Source organism: Dendrobates tinctorius, unplaced genomic scaffold (genome assembly GCF_039654945.1).
Source record: "Dendrobates tinctorius isolate UK_male_01 unplaced genomic scaffold, ASM3965494v1 ptg000008l, whole genome shotgun sequence".
NCBI lineage: Eukaryota > Metazoa > Chordata > Amphibia > Anura > Dendrobatidae > Dendrobates > Dendrobates tinctorius.
In genome coordinates, this window is record NW_027361676.1 from 20,993,419 (window position 1) to 21,011,530 (window position 18,112).

Below are 18,112 nucleotides of genomic sequence, written 5' to 3' on the forward strand. Positions count from 1 at the left end.
GCACCACAATACCCAGCACAGGAGCTCTTGCTGCGTCCGACCTCTCTGCAGGAATCCTCAGCTAGAGTGAGGACCCCTGCAGACAGGTCAGAGGCAGGTCAGGGGCAGGTCACAAAGCGGTCACATCGCTGCTGTGACCTATCATTGGTGAGATCGAATGATTACATCGATCCACTAATCCCTGATCTGCCTGGTGACCATGGCAACTGCCTAGGATCGGAGCTCACAGCTCCGATTCCTAGGCAGGTCATGCCCAGGTCACCAGCAGGGCACAGAGCGGTCACATCGTGACTGCAGCTGTGCCCTGTGGTTGGCGCGATCGCCGATCTAATCGATCACGCCAGCCAGCTCCTGCAGGCCCTGCTGGGCCTGCACCAGGCTCCAGCCTACGATCGGTGCTAATATAGCACCGATCTGGGCCGGTACTGGCAGGGCACAGCGGCGCTATAGCGCTGCTGTGCACTGGTGCCTGGCGTTGCCAGGCACCAGCTCTAGGATCTAGTACATCGGTACTCCGATCCTAGCCTAGGACATCATTGTTTCAGCCAAGCTGATTGGCTGAAACAATGAGAAACGCTGCGATTGGCTGTTCCGAATTGAACAGCCAATCACAGCGCTCTGGATGCCGGGGGGTGGGATCGCAGCCCGGGAGGCCAACGCCATCTTCTGTAAGGTGACCGTGGTATCGCATTAAAGGGCCCAACTTATTATCCCGTCCACGGTCATACGGGCCCGGGTACCGTGGACGGGATAGTACGTCGGATGTCAGAAAGGGGTTAAAATTGGGTAAATAGTAAATACATCCTCAAGTGAACAACACATGACAAATTACACTGAGTTCTTATACTGTATATTTAACAAAAACTTGCCCAAAATGCAGCTGTGTGTGTAAAATTAAGTACATCCCATGAATCCAAAGCCTGTAGCTTACCGTAGAATAGTGTACAGAGGAGTTCATGACTGACTCAATGAGTACTCGGTGTCCAGATGCCGTGGATGGAAAGAAAGCATAAATCATCACCCCTCCACCACCATGCTTATGAGTTGTTATAAGCTGTTTATGCTGACATGCTGTTTGGCTTTTGCCAAATGTTGTTTAGATCATAATGGACAAACATCTCTACTTTGGTTTCATCTGTCCAAAGCACATTGTTCCAGATGTCTTGTTTGTTCATATGGAAGTTTGCAAACTTCATCAATGCTGCCACGCTCTTTTCAGAAAGAAGATGTTTTTTTCATTGCAAACTTTCCAAACAAGCCATACTTGTTCGGCCTTTTCCTAACTGTGCGGTCATGAACTTGAACATCTAACATCATGAGGCCTTTAGAGTCTGAGCTGTATCTCTTGAGTTTTTGCAATTTCACTGAACTTTGCACATTGTGACCTTAAAGTTAATTTGCTGGGATGTCCTGGGAAGGTTGCCAACTGTTTCCAATTTCAGAATAATCTTTCTCATTATAGAATGATGGACTCCAAATTGTTTGGAAATGGCCTTATAACCCATGCCAGATTGATGTGCAGCAACAACTGCCTTCTCTAATAACATTACTGATGTATTTCATCCTTGGCACTATGTTAACACATTCCTGAATGATCCAGACAAGCAAACTGCCAAAAGGTTTACTTTAATAGAGCAGGTCTTACTTGATGAACAATTTATCAAGGGCAAGTGATTAGCAGCACTTGGCTGCTACTTAATAACCTAATTCATATGGAAGCAGCAAGGGTATGTGTACACTATGTATTTTCAACTGGTGAAAATGCCAAGTTTTTTATGTGGAGACCGTAAAATGCTATAAAAGATGCAAGGCATCTTCCATCTGACTTCTTGGGTGCCCCAAAGACTTTTTCATTTTGTGAAATATGTCAAAAGAAAGGTCCAGTACCTTCTTTTAACCGTTTTGCATGTTTTGAAACCTGAAGAGGTTAAAAAGACAATAATAACACTGAGTATATGAACGTTTTGACATAGAAATGCTTATGTTTAATCTTTTGAGTGTTTTAAGGAGCATTTTTAGGCGGATCTTAAAGCTGATTGAAAAAAACTTTGTGTGTACATACCCTGGGGGTGCATTTTATTTTTCACACATTGCTTTTGCATTTTGGCACAGTATTTGTTAAATAACGACAGTGTAATGTGCCATGTATTATTGTTCATTTGACGTGATATTTTCCTAGTTTTTAAGGCTAGTTTCACATTTGCGCAGTTTTGCGCAGCGTTTCGAGCGCACATAAAACGCATGCAAAAAATGCTTGCAAACACTGCGATATTTTGTCGCATCAGTGTGCGCATTACGACAAAAAAACACAGCGTTGTATGCAATTTCAAGCGTTTTTGCATGCGTTTGCGTTTTTTATGCGCATGGGTTGTCTAGATGTCACATTTCACAGGAGGAAAATCCTTGAAAAATTCTTGCAACAGACTCCACCAATGGGACATCAGTGGGCGTGTGTCATGGAAATTCTTTATATATATACTCTGTTTACAGCTGAATTCTTCACATTTTCTTGCTTTTTCATTTGTCAACATGGATCTGCGCTGGAAGAGTTATCACTTCAACTTGGATCTGGACATCGTTATGGCTCAGGCTTATGCAGCTGCTTGCCATCAACAAAGGGAGAGAGACAGCGAAGACGGCAGCAGCGGCGTTTGCGGATACATCCGATTATTGAACTCCGAGAGAGCCGTGGAGCGTACCACACCCTCTACAGCGAGCTCCAGGGAAACCTGGCGAAATTTACTGACTATACCGGATGTCCCAAGAAAGCTTCAGGGATTTGCTTGGTCGTGTCCAAGAATCCATCCGGAGACAGGACACACAGCTCCGTCGTGCGATTCCTCCGGAGGAACGGCTCCTGGTCACATTACGGTACGTAATATTGAAAAACCAATGCCTGCATAATTTTCTTTGTTGTGACATGTACTCTTCCAAAGCTGGCAGAATTATTGTTCTGCCATGTAGTAAACAAAGACCTGCAGAATTATTTTTATGCCAAGTACTAATTTTTTTTTTCTTTTATTGTTTTAAAAAACATATACATAAATATTAATTTTCGTTCTGTCTCTGTTTCGCAGATTCATTGCTACTGGAGAGAGCCTATCTTCACTCCACTTCCAGTACCGGGATTCATTGCTACTGGAGAGAGCCTATCTTCACTCCACTTCCAGTACCGGATTGGAATGTCCACCTTGTCGGGAATTGTTGCGGACACCTGTCGGGATTTGTGGAACGCTCTTTGTCCAGAATTTAAGCCCCTGCCCACCGCCGAAAAGTGGATGGAAATAGAAAAATTCTGGGCAGTCTGCAATTTCCTCAACTGTTTGGGAGTGGTTGATGGGAAACACATCCGGATAATCAAACCCAAAAGAACAGGCTCTGAGTACTATAACTACAAAAGTACTTTTCTACAATACTCATGGCCATTGTGGATGCAGACTGCCCATGCCACGGCCTCTTCCCCACACCGAAGGTCCACCACAGCCATTTGTAACGGTTGGGGATGAGGCCTTTCAAATGTGCGTAAACCTGCTGAAACCCTACTCCAGCCGGGACTTGGACCACACAAAAAAAATCTTTAATTACAGGCTGAAAGGCAAGATCAAATGGTGTAAAAATGTTTTCTTGTGTGTATGTTAATAAAAAACCTGTTTTGATACCTGTTCCGAGTGCACTCTGTCTTTTTACACTCCAATACAATAATCAACTGGCCAGGTGTACCAGTGAATTCATGATGCTGTGTTTTGTGCATCATGAATTTACTAGCACTCCTGACCAGGTGACTATACACACAAGTTGTAAGACCTTTATCATCTCTACAGTTTGTGTTCAATTTGCAGCGACGGTGGAGATAATACAACTAATATTTGTGTCACCTGGCCTGATGTTACAAATAGTGATTTGGGGATGCACTAGCATTCGTCACTCTTTATGACACCTGCCCATGTGTTTGAACGCAGACTGGAGAGATAATAAAGTTTATACAACTTCTACAATCCCCAGGCCTGGTGTAATGCTGAAGTGAGGACGCCCAAAATATGTTATCACACATGGGCAGGTGAATACACATGAGTTAAACTGCAGCATCACTACAGTCTGCGTGAAATATATGCAGGCTGAAGCAACGCTGCAGGTTAAAACTCATATGTGTATTCACCTGCCCAGGTCGCTTCAGTCTGCATATATACCCCCAGGCCAGGGTATTGTACATATGATGTGTATTTTCCCCATCATCTCCTCAGTTTATTAACCACACAGTGAATAGAGGACGTGGTTAATTACAAGGTATATCTAGAATCTAAATAGCAAAGCCATTGAAGAAGAAGACTCAGGTCTTCAAAATTTCATATATAACAACAAGCAAAAAGGCAGCAACACTTACCTGCCCAGGTCTAGAACAAATGCACTGCAGGGTGCAGCCAGCCCATATAGCAAGATGTCAGCAACACAGGTGCAAAATACCAGATTAACAGCCACTCTCCACATACCCATTCCTGGAGGGGGTGACTGCCCAGTATACAATTGCACAAAGAGGGTCCGCATAGGGTACCGTTCACACAAAGGGAATGCATGGTGTCTGGTTTACAGCCTATTAATAACGCCCCTACTATTCGATTAGGCGGGCTGGCCAGCACCCTCTCATTGCATCCCAGTGTGAACACCCCTCATACGAGACCAAATGTGTCTGGGCTCGGCTGCACCCCGAATCATGTAGTGCAAAAATTTTTTTTACCAATTAGTGAGGTATTAGCTGATATTTTGGCCAAAATACTTGAGCCCGTAAACTGCGCCAAAGTTCCTCACGCTTACGGGTCCCTACACTAAACTAAATAGCAAAGCCATTGAAGAAGAAGACTCAGGTCTTCAAAATTTCATATATAACAACAAGCAAAAAGGCAGCAACACTTACCTGCCCAGGTCTAGAACAAATGCACTGCAGGGTGCAGCCAGCCCATATAGCAAGATGTCAGCAACACAGGTGCAAAATACCAGATTAACAGCCACTCTCCACATACCCATTCCTGGAGGGGGTGACTGCCCAGTATACAATTGCACAAAGAGGGTCCGCATAGGGTACCGTTCACACAAAGGGAATGCATGGTGTCTGGTTTACAGCCTATTAATAACGCCCCTACTATTCGATTAGGCGGGCTGGCCAGCACCCTCTCATTGCATCCCAGTGTGAACACCCCTCATACGAGACCAAATGTGTCTGGGCTCGGCTGCACCCCGAATCATGTAGTGCAAAAATTTTTTTTACCAATTAGTGAGGTATTAGCTGATATTTTGGCCAAAATACTTGAGCCCGTAAACTGCGCCAAAGTTCCTCACGCTTACGGGTCCCTACACTAAACTAGTGCATTTGTTCTAGACCTGGGCAGGTAAGTGTTGCTGCCTTTTTGCTTGTTGTTATATATGAAATTTTGAAGACCTGAGTCTTCTTCTTCAATGGCTTTGCTATTTAGTTTAGTGTAGGGACCCGTAAGCGTGAGGAACTTTGGCGCAGTTTACGGGCTCAAGTATTTTGGCCAAAATATCAGCTAATACCTCACTAATTGGTAAAAAAAATTTTTGCACTACATGATTCGGGGTGCAGCCGAGCCCAGACACATTTGGTCTCGTATGAGGGGTGTTCACACTGGGATGCAATGAGAGGGTGCTGGCCAGCCCGCCTAATCGAATAGTAGGGGCGTTATTAATAGGCTGTAAACCAGACACCATGCATTCCCTTTGTGTGAACGGTACCCTATGCGGACCCTCTTTGTGCAATTGTATACTGGGCAGTCACCCCCTCCAGGAATGGGTATGTGGAGAGTGGCTGTTAATCTGGTATTTTGCACCTGTGTTGCTGACATCTTGCTATATGGGCTGGCTGCACCCTGCAGTGCATTTGTTCTAGACCTGGGCAGGTAAGTGTTGCTGCCTTTTTGCTTGTTGTTATATATGAAATTTTGAAGACCTGAGTCTTCTTCTTCAATGGCTTTGCTATTTAGTTTAGTGTAGGGACCCGTAAGCGTGAGGAACTTTGGCGCAGTTTACGGGCTCAAGTATTTTGGCCAAAATATCAGCTAATACCTCACTAATTGGTAAAAAAAATTTTTGCACTACATGATTCGGGGTGCAGCCGAGCCCAGACACATTTGGTCTCGTATGAGGGGTGTTCACACTGGGATGCAATGAGAGGGTGCTGGCCAGCCCGCCTAATCGAATAGTAGGGGCGTTATTAATAGGCTGTAAACCAGACACCATGCATTCCCTTTGTGTGAACGGTACCCTATGCGGACCCTCTTTGTGCAATTGTATACTGGGCAGTCACCCCCTCCAGGAATGGGTATGTGGAGAGTGGCTGTTAATCTGGTATTTTGCACCTGTGTTGCTGACATCTTGCTATATGGGCTGGCTGCACCCTGCAGTGCATTTGTTCTAGACCTGGGCAGGTAAGTGTTGCTGCCTTTTTGCTTGTTGGTATATCTAGAATCCCCTGGCCTTGTCTCACAGTAAGTGAACTGATGATGGTAAAAACACACCATCCTCAAATAACTTTTTATGATACCTGGCAAGGTAACAATAGATATGCCTTGCGCTCAACACCATCCTCTATTCAGTCTGTGCAATATTAGCATACTGAGAGACTGGTGGGGAAAATACAAGTCATATATTCGTGTCTTTGACTACAAATATCTCCAGGAATGACACAAGAAACATGTGTCACTAATGGAGCTATGTGAGGGCAAAAACGCGAAGTGTATGGCACAGTGTGTGTATGGCGCAGTGTGTGTAGGCTGTGAAAGACACATTAATCAAACCGTATTAGGTGAAAGCAGAATTTCACATTTATTTAAAAAAAAAAAATTATTGTGAAGGACGATTGTGCTACTTTGGGGGTGTGGAGAGACGAGGAACGGCTGGAAGGGGTTCTAGAGGAGGGGGCGATGAAAGTAGTGGGGGAAGGGAGCTCAGGGATGGAACTGGAGGCAGGGTGAGACACATTAGGAGGAGAGGGGGGAGGGACAAAGTCTTTTGTCTTTTTTTTTTCTTGGGTGCAGGAGTCTCCTGCCTGGACCTCGTGCCACTGTGTGACCGCCTTACAGTGCTTGACTGCCTGGAGCTGGTAGACCGTACACTTGATTCCCAAAAGAGGGAATGAGGGTCACCCCTCTGATGCTGATGCTCGGTGGTAGTGGTGGCGGTGCTCCTAGAAGAAGAAGTGGTGTTGGTGCTCCTATGAGGAAGAGCGCTGGCGGTGCTCCTAGGAGGATGAGGAGTGGTGGTGATGCTCTTAGACAGAGAAGTTGTGGCGGTCCTCCTAGAAGGATGAGGAGTGGTGGAGGTGCTCCTAGACGGAGAAGTGGTGCTCCTAGGAGGAGAATAGGTGGCGGTGGTCCATGATGGTGGTGCGGTGGCGGTGCTCCAAGCTGGTGGACCGGTGGCGGTGGTGGTGCTCTAAGTGCCAACTGCTGTGGAATAGAAAAGCACAGATTAAAAAAAAAACAACTTACGTTCTGGTGGCAAGGACCGGTCTTAGGAACGCCAACTCGCGATGATAACGGTATTTGGTTCTGGTCCATGCCGCTGAACCACTGCGAACCTGTCCCTCAGCACGAACATCAGTGTTGAAGCGGTCCTTCATCGAGCGCCAACGTGTTCTGACTTTGTTCACTGTTGGAAAAACAAAGAAAAAACATTATACAATGCACTGTTGGCAAAATCTGTATCATCACACAACCCTGAGTGAACATGGCAAACAGTCAATGCGGCATCACAAAAGAATTCAATAGACAATGCAGTCACTGTTGATCATGATAACACTGTTGTGTTTCCTGCTAGAATATATCTAGCAGGAAACAACAGTGTCATCGGGAACAATAGTCAATGCGGCATCACAAAAGAATTCAATAGACAATGCAGTCACTGTTGATCATGATAACACTGTTGTGTTTCCTGCTAGAATATATCTAGCAGGAAACACAACAGTGTCATCAGGAACAATAGTCAATGCGGCATCACAGAGCATGGAAATACTTACTAAATGCCTTTTTGGAACTTGGAGAGGCGATGTCCCAGCCATCCACCATCGCTGCGGCCACCTCATTGCAGAGCTGCCAGGTCACCACAGTGTCCTTGTACTGCTGGTCACGGCTGTCCCACAACGGGACACGCTCCTGGACCAGGCGGATCAGGGCCTCGTTGTCCACATAGACGTCTTCATCCCGTTATGGAACCTAGAAAAAAAAATACATTATAATCTTGGAAATTGTTGTGAAGGAAAAAGGTAGAAAAAGAGAAAGAAAAGAAGATAGAAGATGAAAAACAGGACAGAAAAAAAGGAAGAGATAAAATAAATTAAAAAAGGGACATTCATATTAAGTCTATATACTTACATTCCGTCTCCTCGCCGGGACTTGGCTTTGCTGCTTCCGCTGTTCGGTCTCACTTGCCGTGTCTGATGATGTCTGAAAAAGAAAAAAATTATTACACATTTGTAGATGAGAAACTGGGTCTGAGCTGAAAAAGTAAATTAATGTGTATGGAAAATGTAAATGCATATGAACACATGACCTTTACACAGAGAAAAACAAAAACAAAAAACCTAAAATAAAAAAGTAAAAAATAAATTGCATGAAGGTAGTAATAATAAGGGTTGGAAAATCCATCCTGTCTGGCCTATGCTATTACTGGTGGTTCAGTGTTGTGAGTTTATTTTCCCCTTCACCATTGAGGTCTGATGAACTCCCTCTTCTGGTGAAGGAAGGTAGTGAGGCTGATTACAAAGCACCTGAGCAGAATGATGATGACTGGGTGACTGGGATTGCTGACTGGATATAAGGCAGCCGACGCCCTTCTGCCTTGCGGGTGATTACTCTGAGGGATTCTTGGAGACCAGTCTGATTCCTGCTCCTCAAAAGCTAAGTTTTCTGCTCTACTTTTTGCATTTGTGTTTTGGGTTTTTTTTGCCTTGTTTTTCTGGATTTCTGCTTTTCCCTGCTGGGTGAGCTGAATTCCTTTTTGCTCTGTCTTCAGATAATACCTGAGTACTGATATAGTCTTTTTGAAGCCTAGCGTCTTCAGGACCTTTTTCCCTATCAGTCTGTTGGCTCTTGTTTTTGAGAGGGTTTTGGCGGATTGCAGACAGCAGCTTTTCTATTCTGTCCTATTTAGTTAGCTTGGGCCCCATCATATGCTCAGCCTATCTTTCTATCTGCGTGTTTTTTCATCTTGCTTCACCGTCATTATATGTTGGGGGCTGCCTATTGCTTTGGGGTCTGCTCTGGGGCAGTTTAGATTTCCCTTTCTGTCTTTAGGCTATGTAGTTCTCCGGCTGTGATTGAGGGGTCTAGGGCACAGTAGGAACCCTTCATGGCTACTGCTAGTTGTTGTTGTTAGGTTCAGGGGTCTGCAATCCGATAGCTGCCAACTTCTCTGGTTTTCTGGACTTAGCTAGTACTTCTGTTTTTGCCTCCTACGGTGACTCATTCATAACAGAATCACCCGCCATACTGCAGATCCCAGGGTACTCAATAGCAGGAAAGAATTGTAAAAAAAAAAAAAAAAAAAAAAGGTGTGTATATTTTTTCCTCTATATCTCTGAGGCCGTAGGGGGAAATTTTTTCTCTCAATGGAGATAAAGCAACTGTCTGATCGTGTGGAGCAGCTCGCTGCGGAAGTGCGGGGAATTTCCGCCTACCTTGCTCATTCACATGCTGCTGAACCAAAGATCCCTACTCCTGATGTGTTTTTTGGGGATCGGTCTAAATTTTTAAATTTCAAAAATAATTGTAAATTATTTTTTGCCTTGAAGCCTAACTCGTCAGGGAGCTCCGCGCAGCAGGTTAAAATTGTCATCTCTTTGCTGCGTGGCGATCCCCAGGATTGGGCATTTTCTTTGAAACCAGATGATCCTATTCTGACTAATGTGAACGCATTTTTTCAAGCCTTGGGGTTGTTGTATGACGAACCTAATGCTATTGATCAGGCTGAAAAGACCCTGTTGGCATTGAGCCAGGGTCGAGATTCTGCAGAATTGTACTGTCAAAAATTCCGAAAGTGGGCGGTCCTTACTACCTGGAATGATAATGACTTGACAGCTCTCTTTCGGAAGGGTTTGTCAGAAGCCGTAAAAGATACTATGGTGGGATTTCCTGTTCCCTCTGGTCTTGACGATTCTATGTCATTAGCCATTCAGGTTGATCGGCGTTTACGTGAACGCAGGACTGCACGAGAGGTGTTGCCACCTGTTGAACAAGTGTCTGAACCTATGCAATGTGATAGTTTTGTCCAGGGAGCAACGTCAGGAGTTCAGAAGGCGTAATAAGCGGTGTTTTTTTTTGGAGATGCCTCACATATTATTTCTGTCTGTCCTAAACGAGAGAAATGTTTTGCACACACGTTTTCTGTGGGTGGTGTTCAACCTAAGTTTCTTCTGGCAATTACTCTGATCTGCCCCCTGTCCACATTTTCCGGCAAGGCTTTTGTGGATTCGGGAGCAGCCCTGAATCTAATGGACTTGGATTTTGCTAAACGTTGTGGATTTCCGATGACACCTCTGCGGACGCCTATCCCTTTGAGGGGGATTGATGCTACTTCTTTGGCTAAAAATAAACCTCAGTTTTGGACCCAGGTGGTAATGCGGGTCGCCCCAGACCATCAAGAAAATTCCAGATTTTTGGTGTTGCATAATTTGCATGATACCATTGTTCTGGGGTTTCCCTGGTTGCAAATTCATAATCCAGTTTCGGATTGGAAATCTGTGTCTGTGGTGAGTTGGGGTTGTCGGTGTGCCCTTAGTGAGGCTCCGGTTTTTTCCACCTCTCCTCAGTCGCATGATGTTCCTGACTATTTGGCGGACTTTTAAGATGTATTTAGTGAGAATGAGTCTGCGTCTTTGCCTCCTCATAGGAGTTATGACTGTGCAATTGAACTGAGCCCGGGGTGTAAATTTCCTAAGGGTCGGCTCTTCAATTTATCTGTACCCGAGCACGAGGCTATGCGATCCTATATTAAGGAGGCGTTGGAGAAGGGTAATATTAGACCATCCTCTTCACCTTTAGGTGCCGGTTTTTTTTTTGTGGCCAAAAAGGATGGTTCATTAAGGCCTTGTATTCATTATCGTTCCCTCAACAAAATTACTATTAAATATCAGTATCCGTTACCCCTGATTTCGGATCTATTTTCCAGAGTTAAAGGTGCTTGCTGGTTTACCAAGCTTGACCTCAGGAGGGCGTATAATCTTATCCGCATTAAGCATGGGGAAGAATGGAAGACAGCGTTTAATACTCCGGAGGGACATTTTGAGTACCTGGTGATGCCTTTTGGGCTCACTAATGCCCCTTCTGTCTTCCAGTGCTTCATAAACGACATTTTCCGAGACTTTGTGGATAAATTTTTGATTATCTATCTGGATGATATTTTGATCTTCTCCAAGGATTGGGATTCTCATGTGGTACATGTTCGGACTGTGTTCCGGATCTTGAGGGAGAATTCTCTGTATGTCAAACGATCGAAATGCCTTTTTGGGGTACAGAGGATTTCATTTTTGGGATTTATTTTGTCTCCGTCAACTATTGAAATGGACCCGGCCAAGGTACAGGCCATTTATGATTGGGTTCAGCCCACTTCTTTGAAGGCCCTCCAGAAGTTTTTGGGTTTTGCTAATTTTTATCGGAAATTTATAGCAAAATTTTCTAGTATTGCCAAGCCATTGACTGATCTGACTAAAAAGGGTGCTGATGTGTTGAATTGGTCTCCGGAGGCTGTGTCTTCCTTTCAGGAGCTGAAGCGAAGATTCACTTCTGCCCCGGTTTTGCGGCAACCTGACGTCTCACTCCCGTTCCAGGTAGAGGTGGACGCTTCTGAGATTGGTGCAGGAGCTGTTTTGTCCCAAAAGGATCCTGTAACATCTAAAATGAATCCCTGTGCTTTCTTTTCCCGAAAGTTCTCTCCATCTGAACGTAACTATGATGTGGGGAATCGGGAACTGTTAGCCATGAAATGGGCATTTGAAGAGTGGAGACATTGGTTGGAGGGAGCTAAACACCAAGTCGTGGTCCTCACTGACCACAAGAATTTGATTTACCTGGAGTTGGCCAAACGCTTGAACCCTAGACAGGCTAGGTGGGCCTTGTTTTTTACACGTTTTGATTTTGTGGTCTCTTTTCTTCCTGGCACTAAGAATGTCAAGGCAGACGCCCTCTCTAGGAGCTTCTTTGCTGATTCTCCAGTGGTGACCAAGCCTGCTACCATCTTAGGCGAAGGGGTAGTTCTTTCTGCCATCTCGCCCGATTTGAGACGTGCTCTGGAAGAGTTCCAGGAGGACAAACCTGAGCGTTGTCCCAGTGGAAAGTTGTATGTTCCTGGCCAGTGGAAGAAGAGAGTGATGTCTGAAGTTCATTGCTCTGCATTGGCTGGTCATCCAGGTATTTTTGGTACTAGAGATCTGGTGAGTCGGTCTTTTTGGTGGCCCGCCTTGTCTCGTGATGTCAGGAATTTTGTGCAGTCCAGTGGGACTTGCTCCCGGTCTAAACCTTGTTCTCGCTCTAGTGGGTTGTTGATGCCTTTGCCGGTCCCCAGGAGGCGATGGACCCATATTTCAATGGATTTCATCTCAGATATGTCTGTCTCTCAGAGAATGACTGTTATTTGGGTGATTTGTGATAGGTTCTCTAAGATGGTTCATCTTGTACCACTCCCTAAGTTGCCATCTTCCTCTGAGTTGGTGCCCCTGTTTTTGCAACAGGTGGTTCGCTTGCACGGGATTCCTGAGAACATTGTATCTGACAGAGGAGTTCAATTTGTGTCTAGATTTTGGAGGACTTTCTGTTTCAAGCTGGGAATTCAGTTGTCCTTCTCCTCTGCTTTTCACCCTCAGACCAATGGGCAGACGGAGAGAACAAACCAGACCTGTCGTATTTGAGATGTTTTATTTCCGCTGATCAGGATGATTGGGTTTCATTTTTGCCCTTGGCCGAATTTGCTTTAAATAATAGAGCTAGTTCTGCCACTTTGATGTCACCTTTTTTTTGTAACTTTGGGTTTCATCCTCTATTTTCTTCAGGGCAGGTGGAGCCTTCTGCCTACCCAGGTGTTGACACTGTGGTGGAGAGAATGCCCCTGATCTGGGACCAAGTGGTGGATAAGTTATCTCTCTCCCAGGAAAAGGCCCAGCGGTTTTCCAACCGACATAAGACCATTGGTCCCCAGTTTAAGGTTGGTGATATGGTTTGGTTATCATCAAAAAATATCGCTATGAAGGTGGCTTCTCCTAAGTTTAAGCCTAGATTTATTGGACCTTACAAGATTTTGGAGATTATTAATCCGGTCTCTTCGTTTGGCTCTTCATGTCACATTTAAAATTCATAATGTGTTTCATAAGTCCTTGTTGAAGAGGTTTGTTGAACCAGTTGTTCCTGGGGTGGCACCTCCGGACCCTGTATTAGTTGAAGGTAACATGGAATATGAGGTAGAGAAGATACTGGATTCCCATCTGGCTAGACGGAGACTCCAGTATTTGGTTAAGTGAAAGGGTTATGGTCAGGAGGATAATTCCTGGGTCTCTGCCTCTGATATTCATGCCAAAAGATTGGTGCGTGCCTTTCATCGGGGTCACCCTGATCGCCCTGGTGGTGTGGATGAGGGTTCGGTGACCCCTCCTCAAGGGGGAGGTACTGTTGTGAGTTCATTTTCCCCTTCACCATTGAGGTCTGATGAACTCCCTCTTCTGGTGAAGGAAGGTAGTGAGGCTGATTACAAAGCACCTGAGCAGAATGATGATGACTGGGTGACTGGGATTGCTGACTGGATATAAGGCAGCCGAAGCCCTTCTGCCTTGCGGGTGATTACTCTGAGGGATTCTTGGAGACTAGTCTGATTCCTGCTCCTCAAAAGCTAAGTTTTCTGCTCTACTTTTTGCATTTGTGTTTTGGTTTTGTTTTGCCTTGTTTTTCTGGATTTCTGCCTTTCCCTGCTGGGTGAGCTGAATTCCTTTTTGCTCTGTCTTCAGATAATACCTGAGTACTGATATAGTCTTTTTGAAGCCTAGCGTCTTCAGGGCTTTTTTCCCTATCAGTCTGTTGGCTCATGTTTTTGAGAGGGTTTTGGCGGATTGCAGACAGCAGCTTTTCTATTCTGTCCTATTTAGTTAGCTTGGGCCCCATTATTTGCTCAGTCTATCTGTGTGAGTGTTTTTTCATCTTGCTTCACCGTCATTATATGTTGGGGGCTGCCTATTGCTTTGGGGTCTGCTCTGGGGCAGTTTAGATTTCCCTTTCTGTCTTTAGGCTATGTAGTTCTCCGGCTGTGATCGAGGGGTCTAGGGCACCGTAGGAACCCCCCACGGCTACTGCTAGTTGTTGTTAGGTTCAGGGGTCTGCAATCCGATAGCTGCCAACTTCTCTGGTTTTCTGGACTTAGCTAGTATTTCTGTTTTTGCCTCCTACGGTGACTCATTCATAACAGTTCAGTCCCTCTGTCCTTGTTCACATTTACGTCACTTGACAAGTGGAAAGGTTTTAAATACAAGAGTTAGGACTGTCCCACAAGGGTTGCCGTGACGTGGTGGGATGGCTTGTACATTATTTTGATCAAAATTATGTTAACTAAAACCCTTATTATTATTTTTACTACCTTCATGCAATTTTTGCAATTTATTTTTTACTTTTTTATTTTAGGATATTTGTTTTGTTTTTGGTTTTCACATTTGTGGATACAGCAGCTATACTTACCCAAAGGCAGGAAGATACTCACCTCACACTCTACTTGGGCCAGTTCTTGCCGGGATGGTGAGTATTCCAATCCAGAAGACATGCTGCAATTAAAAAAAAAAAAAAGCATTAGTACATAATACATTTGAAAGGACAGGCAGACATTAGGTTTAAGAATACTCACATTCTTGGTGATGCAGCTTGGATCCAAATATCGGTCTGGTGTCTTGCAGGCTCTCTGTAGAGTAGTGGTCTGCCAGTGCAGACACCTTCTTTTATCTACACTCCTCACAAACAATTGTTTACTCAAAAATCGCATGCGCTCAAAAGCACAGACGTGCGCATGTCCATGCGCACGCCAGCGACCCCATAGACTGTAATGTTATTTTTTTGCACAATCCGTGCACATGTGTTTTTTGACGAGGTTGGGCGGAACAAAAAATGCAACATGTAGCGTCTAGCGCGTCTGGGCGCACACCTGGAAAATGCGCAGCGCATGAAAATGCTGATGAACACGTGCAAGCGCTAGACCCTGTTAGACCATGTTAAAAATAGGGGAGCATTGCGCATGCGACCGATAGCTCACGATGCGCTGCGCGTTAAAATGCTAATGTGAAACCAGCCTAAGACCTTTCAAGTACTAGATGTTTTATTTTATTATGTTCCGATACATAAAACTGTAGAATTCAAAGAGGGTGTATTTAGTTTTCCTCATAACTGTATGTAGTAGCAAAGGGTGGTAACATTTATATGAATTGAAACTTCTGCTCATTCTGGGATTAGAAGCACAGTGGGCAGTTATCAGTGATTGTCAGCCTTCCCAATATGAGCATGCATACAGCGATAACTGACAATTATTGCCTAGGATCATCCCCTTGAAGGAATAAGGAATAAGATCCAAGAACTGCTAAATATTTTCTCACACAATTATATATTAATTTACTCAGTTCACTTTACTACATCGTGCCTGCAGGTTGGAATGCATTTTCAATGTAATGAGTTACCTTAAAGTCACTGCAATGCTGCACATAGATAAGTAACATCATCTGAGAAAAGATGCCTCTGAATTTCCCTTCTGGTTTGTCAAAAAGTAAGAAGATACATTAATAGGAAAGCAGTAGAGCACTAGACTAAACGGTAGTTTAAGTGGTTGTCCAGGATTAAAACACAGCTGATTTCTTATTAAAACAGCATCATATGCATCTCAGAGAGATACAGCTGAGATGCAATACCGGTCACTACCTATGCACAGGTGCGGCGCGGTTTGTTTGTTTTTTTTTTTTTTTTAATTCTAGTCCAACTCATATATACCAGGCTGCGAATGAGTTTAGAGCTAGAAAGAAATAAAAAAATCACATGGGGCATGACAAGATGTATTTGGTTCTATATAGCAACCACTTGGTTATCAGCTTAATTTCCTAATTTGTACTAGAAGAAAATATACCGTACACTGTGCTTGCAATATATGGAATAGTTATCAATACTGTGTGACCTTTGGTCAGAGCACACTTGGACTATAATGTGTTAACATGGACCAGATTTTCATATTGATTTGTGCAGTTTGATAAATTTGTCTAATTTTAAGACTATTCAGAATAATTTAGCCCACCTATTAGCTGGCTTACTTTGTGCCAGACAGTTATGCCACAATTGTGATGCTTGGTGTCATACACTAGAAAATACCATTCTGCTAACCAGGCCCATTCTCAGTTAGGCCATGACCCCCTGTCGGACAAGGCGCAAATGTAATATATTTTAATAATATGTCTAAGAATTAGGCTGATTAACCAGTTCACGGCCAGGTCATTTTAATCCATTCCTGACCAGGCACATTTTCTGGCTTCTCGTACTTGTGGTCTAAAAAGTTGTAAAAAATGTTCTCATTTGAATCGAATATTCAAATCACTTTTGGATTCTTGCAGAAACTCACTCAGCTTTTATGCACACACACCGATTACAAGCAAACAGGTCAAACCTATTTGTGTCAACTTCTGTGCATGTTATCTGGCCAAAATCACCAGGGTATGTAAACTTTTGATCAGGGTCATTTGGATGTTTTGGGTTGTCATTATGATTTAAAAAGAGAAAACACCGTAGTTTGACAATAAATGGCTTCACCCAACCACCAACCATGAGTGGAGAAAAAGTTTTGGTGGTATCATTCATATTCTCTGAAAAAAGGCCAAGAAAGCAAAAATTCTGCCGGGGTATGTAAAGTTTTTAGCACAACTGTATGTAGTATTCATAAGCACTTTGTATTGAGAATTAATCAATAAATGATGTACCTTTCTACAGTCCTTCTTTCTACTTGCAATTTCTTGAATCTCTTCCATCTTTTTCAAATCTTCCATAGTTTTCTTTTTTTGACTGTGTTTAATTTCTTTCCTTTTCTCTGCTTTCCAAGCCCTGAAAGCAGCTATTGCTTCTTCTTTTTTCATACTGCTTTCCTGCACACATAAAAATAAAATTAAAAGGCAACTTATCATATTTCTCCTCTATGTGAAGCATATATAGTTTTGTGGTACTTGTAACATGTAGTTATGGGAGTCATTAGATGGGGTCAGTGACTGCATCTGGGAGCGACCAATTATATTTATTGTCAAGTGCTCCTTGTGTGCAGCAGAGAAATGGTTGCATCTTGGCAATCTTTTTCCAACTTAATCTATGCAAAATACAGATACCGTATGAGCACATGTAGCTGCATCTACATCACTTATTCATTACACTGAAGAAAGTTAAAGCGGTTGTCCACTATTTTTACATTGATGACTAATTCCTAGGTTAGGTGATTGATGTCTGATCGGCGGGGTCCTGTACCCCACCGATCAGCTATTGTTGGTGTCGGCGAACGCCTATTGTTCGTGTCGCGCTCCTGAGCAGGCGTACTGATCTGCCCTGTTGACGGCAGAGCAAAGTACTGCAGTGTGCAGGCGCCAGGAAAGTTCAGAGAGGCCCAGCACCTGTGCACTGCAGTACTTTGCTCTTCCCTCAACAGGGCAGATCAGTACGCCTGCTCAGGAGCGTGACACGAAGCAAGGAAGATGATGACATCGCATGAAGATGGGAGGCACCGGACCCGGCCCTGCGACACCCATCGGACTGGACCACCCCCCTTCCGGGTGAGTATAATAAAACTTGTTTTATCTTTCAGGTCGGACCGGGGCTTATCTACAGCATTATAGAATGCTGTAGATAAGCCCTGAAAGGCAGTGGCCGCATCTTATAGCGGCAAAATGAGGTGACAGGTTCCCTTTAATGTCACTATGGATTTCAGGGACGGTCCATCCCCTCCATCAGGTGCCTCAGAATCCATGCAGTTACAGCGACTGCAGGAGGGACTCGGTTTAAAATAAAAACAAAATCTAGTTAAAGGTCCGCTTTAAATGTCATCTTTTCTTATCCACCAGGTAACAAAC

At 44.1% G+C, this 18,112-nt stretch overlaps 1 protein-coding gene across 2 annotated transcripts in view; it reads right to left on the reverse strand.

Moving 5' to 3' along the window:
• MAP9 (microtubule associated protein 9) overlaps positions 1–18,112 on the reverse strand; it is a 207,139-nt gene that overhangs the window by 60,754 nt on the left and 128,273 nt on the right. For both annotated transcript variants that reach the window (XM_073576427.1, XM_073576428.1), the window contains exon 11: positions 16,982–17,143. In XM_073576427.1, the coding sequence (XP_073432528.1) occupies positions 16,982–17,143 (162 nt within the window). The remainder of the gene's footprint in view (positions 1–16,981; positions 17,144–18,112) is intronic.